General features: G+C 36.1%; 2 protein-coding genes across 8 annotated transcripts in view; one reads left to right on the forward strand and one right to left on the reverse strand.

Moving 5' to 3' along the window:
• LOC121385321 (protein OS-9-like) overlaps window positions 1–4,567 on the reverse strand; it is a 65,323-nt gene extending 60,756 nt beyond the window's left edge. The window contains exons 1-2 of the mRNA XM_041515954.1: window positions 4,345–4,567; window positions 1,870–2,043 (exon numbers count right to left, since the gene is read on the reverse strand). Of these exons, the coding sequence (XP_041371888.1) occupies window positions 1,870–2,043; window positions 4,345–4,488 (318 nt within the window). The 5' untranslated portion in view covers window positions 4,489–4,567. The remainder of the gene's footprint in view (window positions 1–1,869; window positions 2,044–4,344) is intronic.
• Window positions 4,568–8,201: 3,634 nt separating this feature from the next.
• Window positions 8,202–17,864, forward strand: part of LOC121385457 (STE20-related kinase adapter protein alpha-like) — a 33,448-nt gene continuing 23,785 nt past the window's right edge. Inside the window, exons 1-4 of one of the 7 annotated variants that reach the window (XM_041516148.1) lie at window positions 8,202–8,494; window positions 10,171–10,271; window positions 11,661–11,738; window positions 15,027–15,130. In XM_041516148.1, coding sequence (XP_041372082.1) covers window positions 10,254–10,271; window positions 11,661–11,738; window positions 15,027–15,130 — 200 coding nt within the window. In that variant the 5' untranslated portion in view covers window positions 8,202–8,494; window positions 10,171–10,253. Of the gene's footprint in view, window positions 8,495–9,517; window positions 9,546–10,170; window positions 10,272–11,660; window positions 11,739–12,987; window positions 13,075–15,026; window positions 15,131–16,601; window positions 16,962–17,864 lie in introns of those variants that run through there. The other 6 variants (XM_041516144.1, XM_041516145.1, XM_041516146.1 and 3 more) reach the window with 6 other exon arrangements.

Consider the following 17,864-nt stretch of genomic DNA (forward strand, 5'->3'; position numbering starts at 1 on the left):
TAGGAAAGATGTATATAATAAATACACCATTTTCATGTCAACTCATGTGTGAAAAGCATACTTTCACTCATTGTTTTCAGTGTTCTCGCTGGGTGAAAATTAAAGGAGGGCGACCGCTCAGCACCACACCCTTCAAAAAAACAAAACCCAAAAAAAACAATAAACGAAAAGCAAAAAACAAAAAAAAACACAAAAAACAAAAAAAAGGGGGGGAAGGGAGCTTGGTTACCATATTGTTGCGTGTTGGTAGACTTTGTGAAAAGACATACTCCTTATTTTGCCTACAAAAGAGTGCAAAAAGGTTTATAAATACGAAAAACAATAAAGATGTTTGTAAAGTGATCCCCTAATGTCGGATACATTTTTTGTTATTTCCATCTTCATCGAATGAATCAATTGCTGTGATAAAATATCGCCAGCTGATAAAAAGTAGATTCGTTTTTAAAGGCGGTGTATATATTATTTGGCACTCAAGATAAATGATTTTAATAATAAACACTACCACTTCCGTTGTTTTTATAAGCATTCACATCCCCCCAAAATGAAAAGTTTACAATCATATATAAAGAACTGCTGAATAAACAGAATGACAGAAAGCAAAAATCATCAGTTACAACTAATTATATCTGCAACTGAGGACAAAATATTAGACAATAGTTAGTGGAAACAAAAGACAGAATGACCGTTCTGATCATGTGACAAATTTGGCGTCAAATAAGTGAGTTTGTTTCAATCGGAGATTGCCGAATCCGTACAAAATAAAAATGTTTTCATTGCTCAAATAAAATATAACTTTTATTGTGTTAAATTACGTTGCAGTAACTGTCGTAAATGTTTCGTCAATTGCTTTTTCGTACACAGCGAGGCTTGTTTCCTTTGATGTCCAGTGTGCAGACTGATCGTTGGTTTTTTTGTGTGGAAAAAAGTGTGCATTTGGAAATAGCGGATACAGATGCTGGAAAATATAGTATGGTGCTGGAAAATAAAGAGAGGCGTACAAAAATAAAGGAGAACGGAAAAATGGAATAGCGGGGCGGGCTGCCCCACTTAAATGGAGCAGTGAGAACACTGGCTTTGCAATTCGTGAAACAACATGATATACCCTCTTTGTATGCTTAATGTTCGTTATATATGTTATTTATTAAAGGGCTCTAACTTAACAATAGCCAGTGTTCGAGATTAACGGTATCCCGAGAATACCAGAATTTAATTTTGGATACCAGACTTCTATAACCCAGTATATGGGTGTTTGGTTTTTTTAATCCTGCATTATTTTTCGCTGAAACAATGAAAGTCGTCATTTACTGGTGAAGTTAAGTAACAGTGTCGTCCATGTTTGTTACGTTGCTATTTATGAATTTCATTTAAGTGGGATACTAAATTCTCAGGTGGGATACCAAATTTTGAAATGTTAGTATCCAACTGGGATACTGCCCAAAATTTGTAATCTCGAACACTGATAGCACAGACAGCAGCTGTCGTCATTGGTATATATCTTTGCTGTAGGCCAGGAGTGTCACTGACGGCACTTTTTTGTCACTGGTCAATGTGTCTGCCATCGGTAAAGCTCCTCAACGATGGTAAACTATATACATATACCTGGTGTATATTATCTGCTAGTATTGAACATTCATGCTTTTGAAATATGTCTACATTATACATACAGCAAAATAACCTTTCAGTTATGTTGATTTGCTGCAAAAGTCACTTTGAAAAAAAAAATTCTGCCATAGGCAGTCTCAAATTTGCCGTCAGTGGGCCCTTTCATCCCCATGGCAATCTTTTTAAATTCTTAAGTTCAAGCATACAGCATGTGTATGTACATGTATATATATATGTTATTTATTACTCATGCACATTGTACGTAACCTTAAAAAGACAATCCCCAGACTCCAGTGGCTTCAAGAGCTGCAGTATTCCTGTTTCCATGGCAACCTTTTCCTGCTCCTCTTTCTCCTTGTCCTGTATGCTGTGGTCTGGGAAACTGCAGCGGTACTGCTGTCCATACTTAGACATCAGCTCAATAGCTCCAACCGGTAATTCCTGAAAGATAAAAGTTTTGTTTTGTTTAACGGCACCGCTAGACAGGGTCTCCACGAGTATTCGAGTACTCAGGCACGAGTGAAGTCCACCAATACTCAAGTACCCGTGCAAGGAAGTTCACTCTCATTTAATTATATTTTTTATGTTATATTGCTATTTGCTTGCCACCGGCAGTGTCTCTGCCAGAAATAAATTTTTGGGTATGGCGCTATGAAATTGAATGCAACCGTCAACAGGGGGTACTGGTTGGGGGGGGGAGGGGGGGGGGCACTCCCCCAAAAATATAATGGGTTACGTTTAGGGTTATAGGGTTAAGAATACAATGACATGATTTGAAATCCATGTTCGGCACTGGAATTAACATGCATAACACTATTTTACTTTATTCCTTAGTCTCATTATCATCTAGAATTATTTTCTTAGGGAGGTTTTTTGATTGGGAAAAGGTTTTTTGACTGTAAATATGCCAAAAACCCGTTTGACATATTTCGGGTGACCCATCCCACAGACAGGATTGCACATAGTACATACCACGGGTACCAGACGTTTCACCCACCAGCCAGTTCGGGTCATGTTCCTGGCCTGGAAAGTCATGAAAATTTTATATTGGTCATGGAATGGCCTGAGTGTAATAAAGTTTGGTTCTGATATATCCATACATGTTTGTTCTGTGTTGAATACAAATGCCAGGCTAGGCAGGTCAGGTCAGGTCATAGGGTTTTACGTGCACATTAGAACAAGCTGTTGTAGCGCACACCTGTCATGACAGAACAGGCTAGACTGGTCATATGCGCTTTTAGTTTTATGGCCATTATTACGCGTTAACCTGTTAACTGTAATCAGTCATAGTGTTTTTATGGTTACTAATTAGTGGCCAACAGAACCCCTGCAATAATCCCTCAATTAGAATAATGCTCACCAGAAGAGGCCATATCGAATTGCTGTTCAAAGCCACTTAGGTGTTAGTCGAAGATGCATAATCAGCATCAAGGTTATGTAGCTGATTAACCATTGTTTTATTTCTTTCTTCTTAAAACAGATCATATCTGGCAGGAATGGATGTTTTAATAAATGTTGATGATGTGGTTTGTGAATTTGTGAAAAAGTGTCGGTGTCTATGCTTATTCAGCACCCTACATTTAATTACATCTGAAAAAAATAGAACCCCGTATTAGTATTACAATTCTCATGATTCATGATCAGTCCAAATTGTGGAAGGACAACAACCCCTCCCCTCTAAGAAAAGAAACACACACACACGAACACACTTTAACATCCTCTAAAGAAACAGTACAATAATTGTTTAAAAGCAACAAATAATTGGGGGCGAACTGACTAAAAGTTGGGGGCAAACTGACAAATATTTGTGGGCGAACAGGCAAACAGTTGGGGGCGAATCGTCTTGGTGGCGAACTGGTACATGGTGCGAACAGGTCAAACTGGGGGCAAACTGACCGGGGGCGTACTGGCTGGGGGTGGGGGGGGGCGAAACGTCATGGATTCCAGACCACGGCCTTTGATATACCGGCACCTAGCCCGAGTACTCTGACTGTAAGAGAGCTAGACAGACATTTGGACATAAATACGCTCTCATTACAGTCAGAGACCAACCTATGTATATTTTTGGCAATTCTTGACTACCAAACGGTAGATGTTGTAACGTCGCTTGGTATGAGACGGCCCCTGTAACTGCTGCACAAGGCGGAATCGCCCAGTGTGTGATCACGTGATCTACGTCTCGAAATAGATCGCCGAGCTTTGTAATTGTTGCAACGGAGTGTCACGAAGCGTAGCTGAATGTGGGTGTTGTCGGGTTTCTTTCTGTAGTATGTGTATTAGTGATTAATATGTGGATTTTTTTTGTATCAGTTAACTCGAAAATGATCGATGTAAAGGTATTTGACGTCAAACATAGGATTGTTGTGGTATTAGAGCGGGAATCTTTGCCTACCGTTTGGTAGTCAGGAATAGCCAAAAATATACATAGGTTGGTCTCTGACTGTAATGAGAGCGTATTTATGTCCAAATGTCGTCTAGCTCTCTTACAGTCAGAGTACTCGGGCTAACCGGCACCGCACATCAAGCGAGCACTTTAACACTGGGCTACGCCCCACCCCTCTTTAAATAATATTGAATACCATCTTATTATTTTCAAATTCGGTACATAATGACATGATACATTTTGATTTGGGCACGTTTTGAATCGTATCCTAGAGATGAAGACGAAAGTGGAACGATGAATCATCACTCACGAACTACGTTTAAGTCTTTGAAACTTGGTGTACATCCAAGTTACGTTACCTCGGTAACAACGACAGGCTCACTAGCTATGTCTAGTCCGTAATGCACTGTCTTCAGTTCATCAATGTCGAAGAAAGACGTACACAAATCGAAAAATAATAAGAAAACACAGACGATCGGAAACCAATATGTTTTGGTCGCCATTTTGATACTAAGAAAGTATAAAATACGGATTGTAACAGCAAAAGCAAAGAAGTGAAATAGGATGTTAATTATAAAATAACTAACGTAAAACGCTTGGACCCGGAGAGGGCGTACAGATTTCGCAGCCTGGCTCCCACCCAGAGCGAGTTTTAACAACTCAGTGGGTAGTTGTGAGACCACTACACCCTCTTCTCTCTCACTAACCCAACAACAGTATATACACTTATTTATTATACACATAATACAGCTGTTATTGTCCAGGGAGTTATGTAAATTAGCATTTTTTTTTAATGCTCAAGTCAGTAAAAGGTATTTCTTTTTATTCTTAAGACTATCCAGAATTAGAAATCCATTGGTAGCATTTGTTTTCGGTCAGTTGATTATGGCAGCCATCTTGAAATTCAAAATGGCCACCATTTTTAGGGTATTTCACATGTAGCCTATCTTTACTCCCAGTTAACATAGAAACACAATTTTTGTGTCTATTTTCAATTTTGAGGACAATGAACTCACTAATAACATTTTGTTTAGTTATTTGGACATGACCGCCATGTTGAAATTCAAAATGGCCGTCATTTAAATATTTTTATTTATATCTTTATTCTCAGTTGACCCACAACAATAACTGAGGTATCTCTTTACATTTATGAGCTCAGTGAATGAATTCGTACAAAAAGAAAATTGTTGTCTGACCTAGGCAGCCAACTTGGAATTCAAAATGGCAACCATTTTAGCATATTTTCCCATATATTTCAACTCCCGGTTAACACAGAAACACAATATTGTTTGTCTATATACATTTTTGCAGTCATGAATTTATTGGTGACATTTTTATAGTCATCCAATAATGATAACCATATTGAAATTCAAAATGGCCACCATTTTAGTGTATTTGTTTATACATCTTAAGTCCAGGTTGAAGTAGAAGCACAATTAGTTTTGTCTATGTACATATCTAGGATCAATGAATTAATTGGTGACATTTTTATATCCTCCAGTCATAGCAACCACCTTGAAATTGAAAATAGCAGCCATATAGAAATTAAAATGGCCACCAATTTAATCATTTGGCAAACAATTTTCCTCTTAGTCCACATACATTTTATATCAAATGATTAAACTATTGTATTGGAATCTTGAGCTCAGATATTTTCTTGGGGATGTGCTCTTTGGGTATGCTGTTTTCATATCCCAGAGATATGTGGCAGTGTTTCCACACTTTGGTGATCCATAACTGGTTCAACAAAGGCCATGGTTGTGCTATCCTGCCTGTGGGAAGCGCAAATAAAAGATCCCTTGCTGCTAATCGGAAAGAACAGCCCATGTAGTGGCGACAGTGGGTTTCCTCTCAAACTCTGTGTGGTCCTTAACCATATGTCTGACGCCATATAACCGTAAATAAAATGTGTTGAGTGCGTCGTTAAATAAAACATTTCTTTCTTTCTGTTGTACAAATGACCCATGAACTTAATACCATGCAGTAAAATGTTCAAATTTTTACTGACCTCTTTATACAGTTCATCATCAATTCCAAACTGGCTAAGAGCTTCAGATATAGCTGATGGATCTTTCCCGAATACATCCAATAATATATTTTGCCAATGCAACCAATTTGTCCTTTTGTGACACATCTAGTTACTGCATGAAAGCCTTCTAATGTTGGGGTTCTTTCTGAACCCAGTTCATCATAAATTAGTTCCATGTTGATCGGGTTGTGATTTACGTCTGCACCTATAATTATGTATTGGAAACCATGTGTGTAACTTTCCCGGAATGAGAACCCAACAGTCTGTGTCTGGTGTATAAATTCACTTCATATCTGCCAGATATGTTGTCAGTGATCAGAAGCATTTCCAGAATTAATTGATTCACTATTAGATGGAAGATTTATCTTTACAACAGAGCAATATTTATGAAAGATGAAATCATATTTCCATGAACCAGGCTACAGATTTTCGAAGTTATCTTAGAGCTACGATATCATAAAACTACCAAAGGCCATGATGTGACAGTGGCATGCGCCAAACCCTATGTCGGTTTTATGATATTGTAGTGCTAAGTTAGCTTCGATACTATTGGCCCAGGTAGTGGGGATAACTTGTATGTTCAGGATGTTACTCCTATCAATGACATCAAGTAGATATACAAAGGATCATCTGATAATACATCTGGCAGATACAATTATACAGACACAATAAAAGATGCTCTCTGAAATGTACCAAAATACAGCTGTCAGTACACAGAATGAAGCAGATATGGTCATGATTCCTCATACTCATGAAGTAATCGGGCCAGGCAATGAGGTGGATTTCTGCATCAAAGACACAGACTGTTGGGTTCTCATCACGAGATTGTTACGTGGTAGGCCTCAATACACAAATAAGTATATAAAAATCACAACCAGTCGACCTGCAACCATTTTATAATGATCTGTGTCTGCAACCATTTTATAATGAACTGTGTCTAGAGATAGACTCAAAAGGACAAATTGGTGATGGTGGACTTTAATAAAGAGAATTCAATATATTCACAAAAGCTCCACAGATTATATTGATGCCAGCTTGGAATCAGCGATGAACCATACAAAGAGGTCAGTGAAACTGATGCAGATACTCTTGAGATGAAAGAAATTCAAGAACCATTCACCAAACCAAAGTGTGGAAACACTGCCACATATCTCTGGGACATGGAAACAACATACCCAAAGAGAACATCTCCAAGCAAATATCTGAGCTTAAGACTCCATGCTACATCCAGATATTCTTAATCCATGCAGACTTGATTGGAGTCAGTGGGTTTGGTATATTTGTGTCTGTGATGTTGGAGTTGCAAGCTGCACCAGAATCTCTGCTAGAACTGATCAGATGCAACTGTGGTGCCAGTAAGAGTTCAGGTAGATGCACTTTTAGTGTAAGCAACACAACCTTCAGTGTACAGAGTGCTACATGCGTGAAGCTGACGAGGACTGCTGCAGTATGTATTCTATTACAGACGAAAGTAGATGCCTAATATGCCATTATGAATTATAATTTACAATAGGTATATTCCTTTATTTTATTAATATAAAATATAAAACATAAATGTAATAGGTATTGCAATATTTTAATTATTTCACCTAAAAATGTACTTAAGAACACAAAATTGCATTTGTTTGTGGACTAAGAGAGACATTATTTGCCAAATATATTAAATTGGTGTCCATTTTAAATTGCCATATGGTTGCCATTTTAAAGTTTAAGATGTTTGCCATGACTGGATGACTGTAAATCTAAACAATTAGATTCATTAACTACTGAAATGTACATAGACAACAAAATCGTGCTTCTATGTTAACTGGGAGTTTAGGTATTAGAAACATTTTAATATTATATTAACATGGTGGCCATTTTGAATTTCAAGATGGTTACCATGATTGAATGACTAAATAAATGAATCCAACCAATTCATGAACAACAGAAATGTACATTGACAAAAAAAGTGTGCTTTTATGTTAACCGGGAGTGGAGATATTTGACAAATATATTAAAATGGTAGCCATTTTGAATTTCAAGATGGCTGCCAAGATCAGACAACAATTTTCTTTTTTACAAAATAATCAGCTGAGCATATAAATGTAAACTGAGACCAAAATTATTGTTATGTGTTAAGTGGGAGTAAAGATGGAGAAAATATATATTGAAAAGTGGGGATATATAAAGAAAATATATGAAAATGACGGCCATTTTGAATTTCAAGATGGCTGACATGATAGTGGTCAGAACAAATGCTACCAATGTATTTCTGGTTCAGGTAGGTCATGGGAATATATGACCAAAATTATATTAACTTGAGCAGGTAGATTCAATGTGAGGTGTTAAAATATGTTAACATTATCGGCAATAGGAATTGATTTATACATTTGGAACCTATAAGGCAACACACAACTGTTATTTCATACGTTGTCCGCTGCGAATAGTTACAGGGATCGTTGGCAAACAACAGGTGACAGTCTACTGGAATGGTGGTGGTTTGTTTTTGTTTTGTTTTTTCTCTCCTAATATATTTTGATACCTGTGTATTTACTGATTATTGAAGGTCTACGTGCATTAATAGTTATTTAAATAACGTGTATCTTTATATGGTTGTGGAGGCGATAGCGAGGCTAAAAAAGAAAAGTTATGTTTACTCCCTACTCCGATCTCAGATCTGCCGTCAAATGATTTTGACAGCTGTGCATTGTGTAGCCCGAGTACTCTGACTGTGAGAGCTAGACGGACATTTGGACATAAACACGCTCTCATTACAGTCAGAGACCAACCTATGTCTTTTTTTGGCAATTCCTGACTACCAAACGGTAGGCAACGAGTCCCGCTCTAATACCACAACAATCCTATGTTGAATAGCCATTGAAGTGGCGACAGCGGGTTTCCGCTCTCAGTATCTGTGTGGTCCTTAACCATATGTCTGACGCCATATAACTGTAATTAAGATGTGTTGAGTGCATTGTTAAATAAAACATTTCTTAATATAGATCATTAGTCAAAGAATAGAAGTAGTAGTTCAAGTACACTGTTTACATAATTAATTTAATTTTGTTATCAATTTATAACTTTATTTACCAGTATTAATTATTATTGTGCCAAGATAATTGTGACGGAACATGCTCTTAATTTTGTTTTCGCCTGTGGCGATATTAATTGTTTTAGAGGGCTGTGTGCAGTTCCAATATGTACTTAAGCCCAGGTGGGCACTTTGTTACGTAATACCTCCGCTGCGCGATGGTGGTCGAGCTGTTCCAATACACACCCAGCCTATGTGTGGAGGCCATGTGGCCAGTAGTTACGTAATAACTCCGGTAGTGCTGTTTATGACCAGGGGATTGCTCGCGGAATGGCGACATCCAGTCTGGTCTTCTAAGAGAAAAATGCGTCTCTGGGAGTTGGGGAAATATCTCATGATACGTGAGGTACCACGTTGTGCCCCCAGGCGATATTCGGTTTTATGATAAATAGCTTTTAGAGATATCGGGGAGAAACATATTGGACGGCTTCCAGGGAACCTTCGTCCGTTTGGACTTGGTAAATATCATTTCTGCTCTGTTGTATAACCTTGATGTGATTGATGTGACTTTAAATATTTTAATACTGTATTATACCAATATTATTTAGTTAGGAATAGAGTTGTAATTCCTTTATTAATTAAGTTCCCCTGGAAGCGTTTCTCAATTATCAGACGTGTGGGTGTTGTGTCACGGTAAAGTGATTACAATATTGTTTAAACTAGACACCTAGAGATTAACTAATTAAGTGATCAGTTCTGGGTTGTTATTATTTGTTGTTGTTAATTAACTACTGTGGCAGTACATTTGTCAGCGTAGGTTAATACAGATTCCAAAGTGTATTGTGTTTTTGTTGGGTTTTCTAGTGAACTAAACGTGCTATATTATACATACTTTATATAAGATCGTATCTCTGATCATACCTAGAGATGAGCCACTAGGGTATAACCACCCGTTACAGAGAGATCTAATAGATATACAGTTAGGAGAGATATTTTGATAATCGTGTTTCATTCAGTTACGGGTATTATAGGATCCCCGTGACAATAATCATATGAAGTGTTATCAGTATGATTTAGGATTAAAGGATAACATTTAATTGTTACAGTAATCAAAACATCTTGTTTTGTTTTCATTACTTACAGGTGCAGTAAACCCAGAGGTTGACTTTTGGTTCTGTGTACAATTTGATGCTGATGCCCAGTAGTTATCATCAGTGTCAGCGTCAATGTCTTTCCTGGTGTCTGTAAGGACTTCTTCAACTATGTAGTACATTGCTGTAATTCACTGTTTTGGAGCCACAGTATGCAATTTATAACATTTAGTGTAGGCACGGTGAATAACAGAGCTCAAACTTAACGACGGCACTGATTAGGGATGGGATGTGGGTTTTTTCGTTGTTTTTGTTTTGGTTCAGTTTTCGGATTTTGGTCCACGGTTCGATTTATTTTTCACGGTTCGATTTATTCACAATACGTTTTATTACAAGTAGTACAAGTACGCCAATTATCATACATACATTTTTATAAATTATTTTAAGAGCAAGTCATTTTATTTTTAATGGTCATTTGTAAAATAATTATAAATATAAAATTATATTTTGACTAGAAAACAAAAATTGCATTTTTACCATTTCATGTTAGCATGTTGGGTCTGGGATACATGGGCAGTGTGTCCCCCAGGATTTGAGTTCAGAGATTTGGCAAAATAATTTGGGGGTGAGAATACTAAGGATAGTCTCTCCAGAATAGTTTTTTTGATTCAGTTGTCTTTAGAATCGGATGCATTCTGGAGTACATAATATATGGGTGTCATGTACACTTTATAGAAATTTAAAAGAAAGATTTATGTCAAGACATACGAAAGTGCCATCGGTAAAGTGCCATCGGTAAAGCTACTCGGTGATGGCAAAATGTTTACATCTGGTGTGCATTATGTGCCAGTATAGAACATTAATGTATTTAAAATTGTCTACATACAGCAAAATAACTTTTAAATTATCTGTTTGCTTCAAAAGTCTCTTTTTTTTTAAAAATTGCTGTGAGCAGGCTTTAAATTGCCATCGATGGGTTGTTTCACCCACAGCAATTTGTTTTTAAATTGCCTTGGGAAACAAATTCTTTTGTTCGAGCCCAGGAATAACTTAACACTAGTGTAGGTGGCATTGTACAACACCGTCTGTTCTTTTCATTGCAAAACAATACTTTATTCAGACCTTGCTTTTTAAGGTGTGCGAGTGTGACAGCGCTCGTAGAGCGCACGTAATTTCAATCCGACGAGCGTGAAAAACAGCGCACGTTATTATCAGCTCATTGCCAACCTAAAATCTGTCTTCTATTTAAAAAAAACAAACATTCGACCCCATATAACCGTAGATAAAATATGTTGAGTGTGTTGTTAAATAAAACATTTCCTTCCTTCCTTCCAATTTTTTTTATCCTCCACTTCATACACTGTTTTCAGTGTTTGTTTTTAAATCTAAATAATATATATCCTGCCAATATAAATATTTTAATTTAAATTATTTTTAATTTTGAAATAACTTTATTTTTAAATATCACTTTGGCTTTATATGCATACATTTATTAATTATTTAAATTTGTATTTTATGGTGTATTTGTTTTATCTTTCACAGAACTGCACATGCACGAAGGCTAATGTGATTGATTCACCCGCATCCAGGCCTTTCGATCGGAGTATTTATACTCCATTAGTAAGTTTACAGTCACAGCCACGATTGAGGTTCTTTAATATTGATTAGAGTGTACATACAATTTTGGGTCACAATTGTGTAGTGAAAAATAATGGTGGGAGGAATGTAGCCCTGTGGTATAGCTTATGCGTGATGCACGTTTGGTGTGGGATCAATCCCCGTCGGAGGGCCCACTGAGCTATTTCTCGTTCAGCCAGTGCACTACGACTGGTATATATCAAAAGCCATCGTATGTGCTATCCTCTCTGTGAGATGATGCACATGAAATATCCCTTACTACTAATGGAAAAATGTAGCAGGTTTCCTTTCTAAGAATATATGTCACACTTACCAAATGTTTGACATCCAATAAATCAATGTGCTCTAGTGGTGTCGTTAAACCAAACAAACTTTAAATAGTGGTGTTCCAATGGTTGATTATAATCCAAAATTGATCAGTTTGACTCTACTGATGTGATGATCGATTAATCGCACAGTGAGAATGCCCCAGACGATTTATTTAAAATCTAATGTTAGTCATTAGAAAGCCAATAAGTTATTAGTCTAAAATGTCTTACAATGGTAGCAACCTAGGGTCAGTCCCAGTGGCATAGGCAGGATTTTGTATTGGGCACCTGGCATCCAAGCAAACAATGATATTGAGTAGTGGGATATGACACAGGAACCTTTTTAATGTTATTAATATGTGAAAAGGTACAATATTCTCCAAACAATTAACAAAGCTGATTTAAAGTGTAATCGTCCTACTTACAAATGTCCCCGCCACTGATCACCCCTAATTTCCTGGCACCCCTGGCTACACCACTGGTCAGTCCTTTAAGACAGTTACTAAGGTCAAACAAAATGAATTGCTGGTCTCTGGTCAGTACGCACGTTGATTTTGACCCTCGCACATCAACATGTCAAGGGGTTAGTGCCAGAACCACTTGTCGCTCCTTTCCACTTCAATCTGAGAAAACTGCACTGAAAATTTTGGAATGCACTTAAAAATTGGAAACTTAACTTTTGCTAAATATTTTGCTTTTAGATGCTAGCAGTTATTTGTTTTAGTATAAACCTTAAAAGTTTTGTCTGCTAATAATAATAAATCATGATGTAATTTGATGAAGAACTATTTAATTTATTCTGGCTCCTGGAACTTGACCACAAACATCTCCAACCAGCATGCCAGAGCAAGCTATTTTATAAACAGTTTTTCTGTTGTGACAAATTGTGTGAAATCTAAGTCAAGAATAATGTTATCTTGCAGTGAGTCCACATGGCATCCAGTAAACAGTTAATTTCACAGCAGCTCTGAGACACCTAATTGGGTCTGTGTTGTTAATACTTTGAAAAGGTACTGGCAGCTGGAAGTAATTGTAAACAATAACAAATTATCTTTGGATGGCAGACACTGGAAAGGGTCATGGGTGTTTCCAGCTGTGTGCACAGTAACCGTATCCTACACTGAGATGGTGAATTGGTCTCCCTGGTATTGTAGCAGGTTGCTAGAAGCTCTTAACAACTTTAGAAAAACTATTTTTCAAACAAAGCAAAGCCTTAAAACCAGTTATAACAGATACATTTGTTATACTAATTATTACATGAAATGTAAGCTATCATACCAGTTATAACATATATTTATTACACTAATTAAACAAGAAATGTAAGCTATGAGAGTAAACTGCTCCATCTGTAGTGTTGAGCTACTGACTAAATTAATAATCAACCGTTAAAATAAGTTAATACATTTAATGATTTTTAATACACAGTAATTTAACAAAACAAAATGAATACAGGGCCAGTAACTATATTCGGCATTTTTCCTTAAAAGTTTTCACTCGTTCTGAAGTGTCTACGTTTTGACATGTTCTAAAACAAATGTTCTTCAACTTAATGATTTAAACAGCAATTTAGAGAGAATAAAATGACAAATATATTTACAATCAATGTGTAATGATTCCTAGCAGAATGTGCATTTTCGTAGGTTTTACAAAAATGCACAAAAATCTCATCGTGTGTAAGATGTTTGCATGTAACATAGGTCAGATGTTACTGAAACAATATTTAGAAGTTATATGTGATAAAAACTTACTAAAATAATATGACATTAGCAAATAATTACCACAATTCTGCTGTCCCTTAATTCATTTTGTTGAGTACATTTTAAATATGCAAGTAATACTACTAAAGGTACCCGTGTTGAAACCAAAATCTGTTGATTGATATACTTTAAATTGCACATATATGCACTGGCGTATCCGGGTAGCCAGGGATTGGGCACAAGAGGACGTTGCCGTCTCGAATATACCTCTTTTTTTCACAATACCAACTTTTATAATGCATATCACCCCATAACGTGTAAAAGCAGTGTCCTCTATCTTCACTCCACCCCCAATAAACAATCCTGGCTACCCTAATATATATATATATATATATATATATATATATACATACATACATACATATAAATACATACATACATACATACATACATACATACATACATACATACATACATACATACATACATACATACATACATACATATATATATATATATATAAGCCCCGTTAGGGTTTATTGACTAGTTGGATATTGGCATGAATGGGAAAGAAATATTTAATGGCACGTCAGCAACAGACAAAAACGATTCCTAATAAAACTCGCCATTTTTTTGACACTGGTACTCAAACGTGTTATTCTTAGTAATACACTGTAGGCGAAATGCAAATGGTCAAGTCAAATTCACAAAATTAGATTTCATTGTTGATAATGTAAACATTTTGTAGTAAAACATTTATCTGATAAAAACATTGTATCTATTTACTCAGGCAACACATATAACGTGTGGTACCTTGCATTTTATTTTACCAGCAAGACGGAGGGTGTCTTGTGGCATTTGAGATAAAATAAATGTGTTAATTAGAAACCCCCAGTTTTGTAGAAAGTAAAGTTTGTATTTTTAAATTTTGTCTTAAACAAATGTCAACCTCAGGTGAACTGTAGATGCATTACAATTGTACATTAAATGGAATTAATTTACTGGGATAGTTTTAACATGGTATGTGCACAAATATTTCAAAAATTTCGTGCTAATTATTAGAGTGATTGTAGTATTATTAACACCAGTGTACAGTACACACAGGAGAAGAGCTGGTAGGTGTTTTACTATAGCTAATGAATTGTTAAAATCACCTATTCCATGTTCAGTGCATTGTTTTTTTTTTTAAATCCTCAAACTCTAGGCGTTTGGTGCTTGTGGATAGTTGTGTATCAAGTTTTAACTGTTATTTTTGTTCCCTTAAGAATTCAATATGGCGGAGGTGGGAAGGTGTGTGTCCCGTCATCGTGACTATGTGGATCTACAAAACAAAGCTGGCTATGACACGGCACAACTTGAAACGAATCCGGCAAGTGATGTCTTGAAATCTGAGCTGGATTATTATCACATCTTAAGCCAGTGTCTTTCCGCAACGTTAATTTTTAATCCAGACCCCGGCAACCTGATCTGGAAGTTGTTTAAACCATAGTTGTCACAATCTTTAATGTGCTAGTCCTTTATGCCATTATGTTATAATAATGATAACAGTGAATGCCATTAAGTACAATAAGACCAGGTGTAAAAAATATCTAAATACAGTTTAATGCATTCGTCATCAGCATTGAGCTGATGTGTGATTGAGTATAATGTTTGTCTAAAGCGCTCGTAGAATGATATACATGTACACACACCACTTTGTTATAATACCAGAGATCCCTCATCATTGGAACATCTGAAATGTTACAATTATTCCAGTTAATGTAGTAATATCTAGATATTTTAGCCCAGAAAATATGAATGTGCATACATTTCAACTACTACAATGAACAATATTTATTATTAGTATGCATATTTATTTTATGCCATTTATATAAAGGGGTTGCTTCTTCTAAACAATTAGTTATAATATGAACTACCATGAACGGACTCCGATTTAAAGAAGAAATACTTGACCGTTATCTACTAATTCATGTTCAACTCTATGTCAAATATTATATAATGTCTATAAAATATACAATGACTAGAAAAGTTACAATCATGTGATGATGCCTTTGAAATAATATAAACTAATTTCCGTCTATGCTAAGTAAATTAAAATATTTTATTGCGTATGGTCATAAAACATTTATCATCTTTGGACCAGCATCCTTTTTACAATAAACAATTCCCAGGCATTTTCATTTTAAATTGCAACTTAAATTCATTTTTTATATAATATTCAAATTGTCTACAAAATACAGACATAGCTAGACCATAATTTTTAACTAAGATTGTTGCATATAGGAGCCATGTTTAAAAAAAAGAAAGAAAGAAACAAACAAAGGAATTTTATATTTAATGACAAACTCAACACAGCTACAGGTATGTGGTGTCAGACATGTAGTTAATGACCACAGATATATTTTAGAGAGGAAACTATGGGCAACTATTTTTTTTATTAACACCAAAGGATCTTTAATATATGCATCCATCCCACAGACGGGATAGTACATATCATGGTCTGTAACACCAGTTGTGAAGCACTCGCTGGAACGAGAAATAGTCCAATGATTCCACTAACAGGGATCGATCCTAGACTGACCGTACACCAGGCCAGCACTTTACTACTGGGCTACGTCCTGCCCCCGGCAAATTAATTTAATTATATTATTTTTTCTCTAATACACATAGTAATTATTCAGACTAAAATAAGGGAAAACAACTTTCCTGTTTAACTACTTTCTCTATGTCTCTGTTCAGTTAATATTTTCTCAACTGCGTGTTTCTTCTGTAGAACTAAATGAACTCTGCAATCACTTCTGATTAAACTATTTACATAACCGGCATTTATTCAGCAACTAGTTAACAACACACACACACTTCCAGCCCCCCCCCCACTCCCCACCCCCATTGTCGGCAGTCCATCTCAGATTACCACCAACGGACCGGTCATTGTCATGCGTAAACAATTACTTCTAGCTACTTCTGCCAGCGTTGTTATTTCTTTGTAAGCCAAAACACCCAGCCAGAGATAGTTTACATAAAACACCATTGCTGGATGTAAACACTTGGAGCGTGTCATTAGCGTGTCATGCGATATGGCACCTAGGATTCAATCTTCTCAGACAGTTTACAGCCCACAACAATCCAGTGCTGTGAGCTAACGTGTTATGTCTGTCAGTTATGGGTAATACTACAAAATTCTAGAGAGACAGAATAAGGTAGTGTTGAAAACATTGTTTTGCCCTTTTGTGGGTTCTCATGTATAAAAGCATAAATAAATGATTGATTTGAATGAGACATTGTGAAATGATAGTACACCTTCCCATGATGCTGACAAGGTGATTAACTCATTTTTGTATAATTCACCATATAATGGGTTCTGGCACATGTTTTTAAAAAAAAATTCCTGCAATATGATGTCGATTTTTAACAGGCTTTTCTTCCTAGGACCTAAAACCATAAGACTCCATCATATGTGGCCATATGGGATAGAAAAAAGTACACCCTCAGTGGTGAAAATTTCAACCATCTCAGGTGTACTTTTTCTATCCCACATGGCCACACATGATGGAGTCTTTATCTCTCATTCATTCGGTAAATAAACCATTATTTTTCACGAATAGACAAAAATGGCTGAACAAGTAACTTTTTTATTTGACCATTTTATCATAAATAAACTACACTATCATATTTATCGTGTTTGTTTCATGTGTTGCATTACAAATTAACAAGATAGCTTTTATAATGAAAGTTTCAGTAACAAAATATTAATTTAAAACTGTCTAATGACCTCACATTACCATCTCACATTAATATTGACAACGATGTCATGTTAAACTTAAAGGGAGGGTAAACTCCAATAAGAGCTGTATGTGTTGGAAAGATGCATACCCGAACCACCAACACATACTGACACTTTAACAAATGAAAAACGCGTAATTTTAAAATTAATAAAAAACCCATGATTATTCCTTCTAACTGGGGACAGCCATTTTGTTTCGTTTTTGTGACGTCCGGTGGTATAGCTTGGGGTGAAGTGACATCCGCTCCGTCCAACCCCTCTTAAGCACAGTGTAAACAAACGCTCTAATTTACAACAAGGCACTTCGCTTTCATCAACC

The sequence above is a fragment of the Gigantopelta aegis genome, chromosome 11 (genome assembly GCF_016097555.1).
Source record: "Gigantopelta aegis isolate Gae_Host chromosome 11, Gae_host_genome, whole genome shotgun sequence".
Classification (NCBI taxonomy): Eukaryota; Metazoa; Mollusca; class Gastropoda; order Neomphalida; family Peltospiridae; genus Gigantopelta; species Gigantopelta aegis.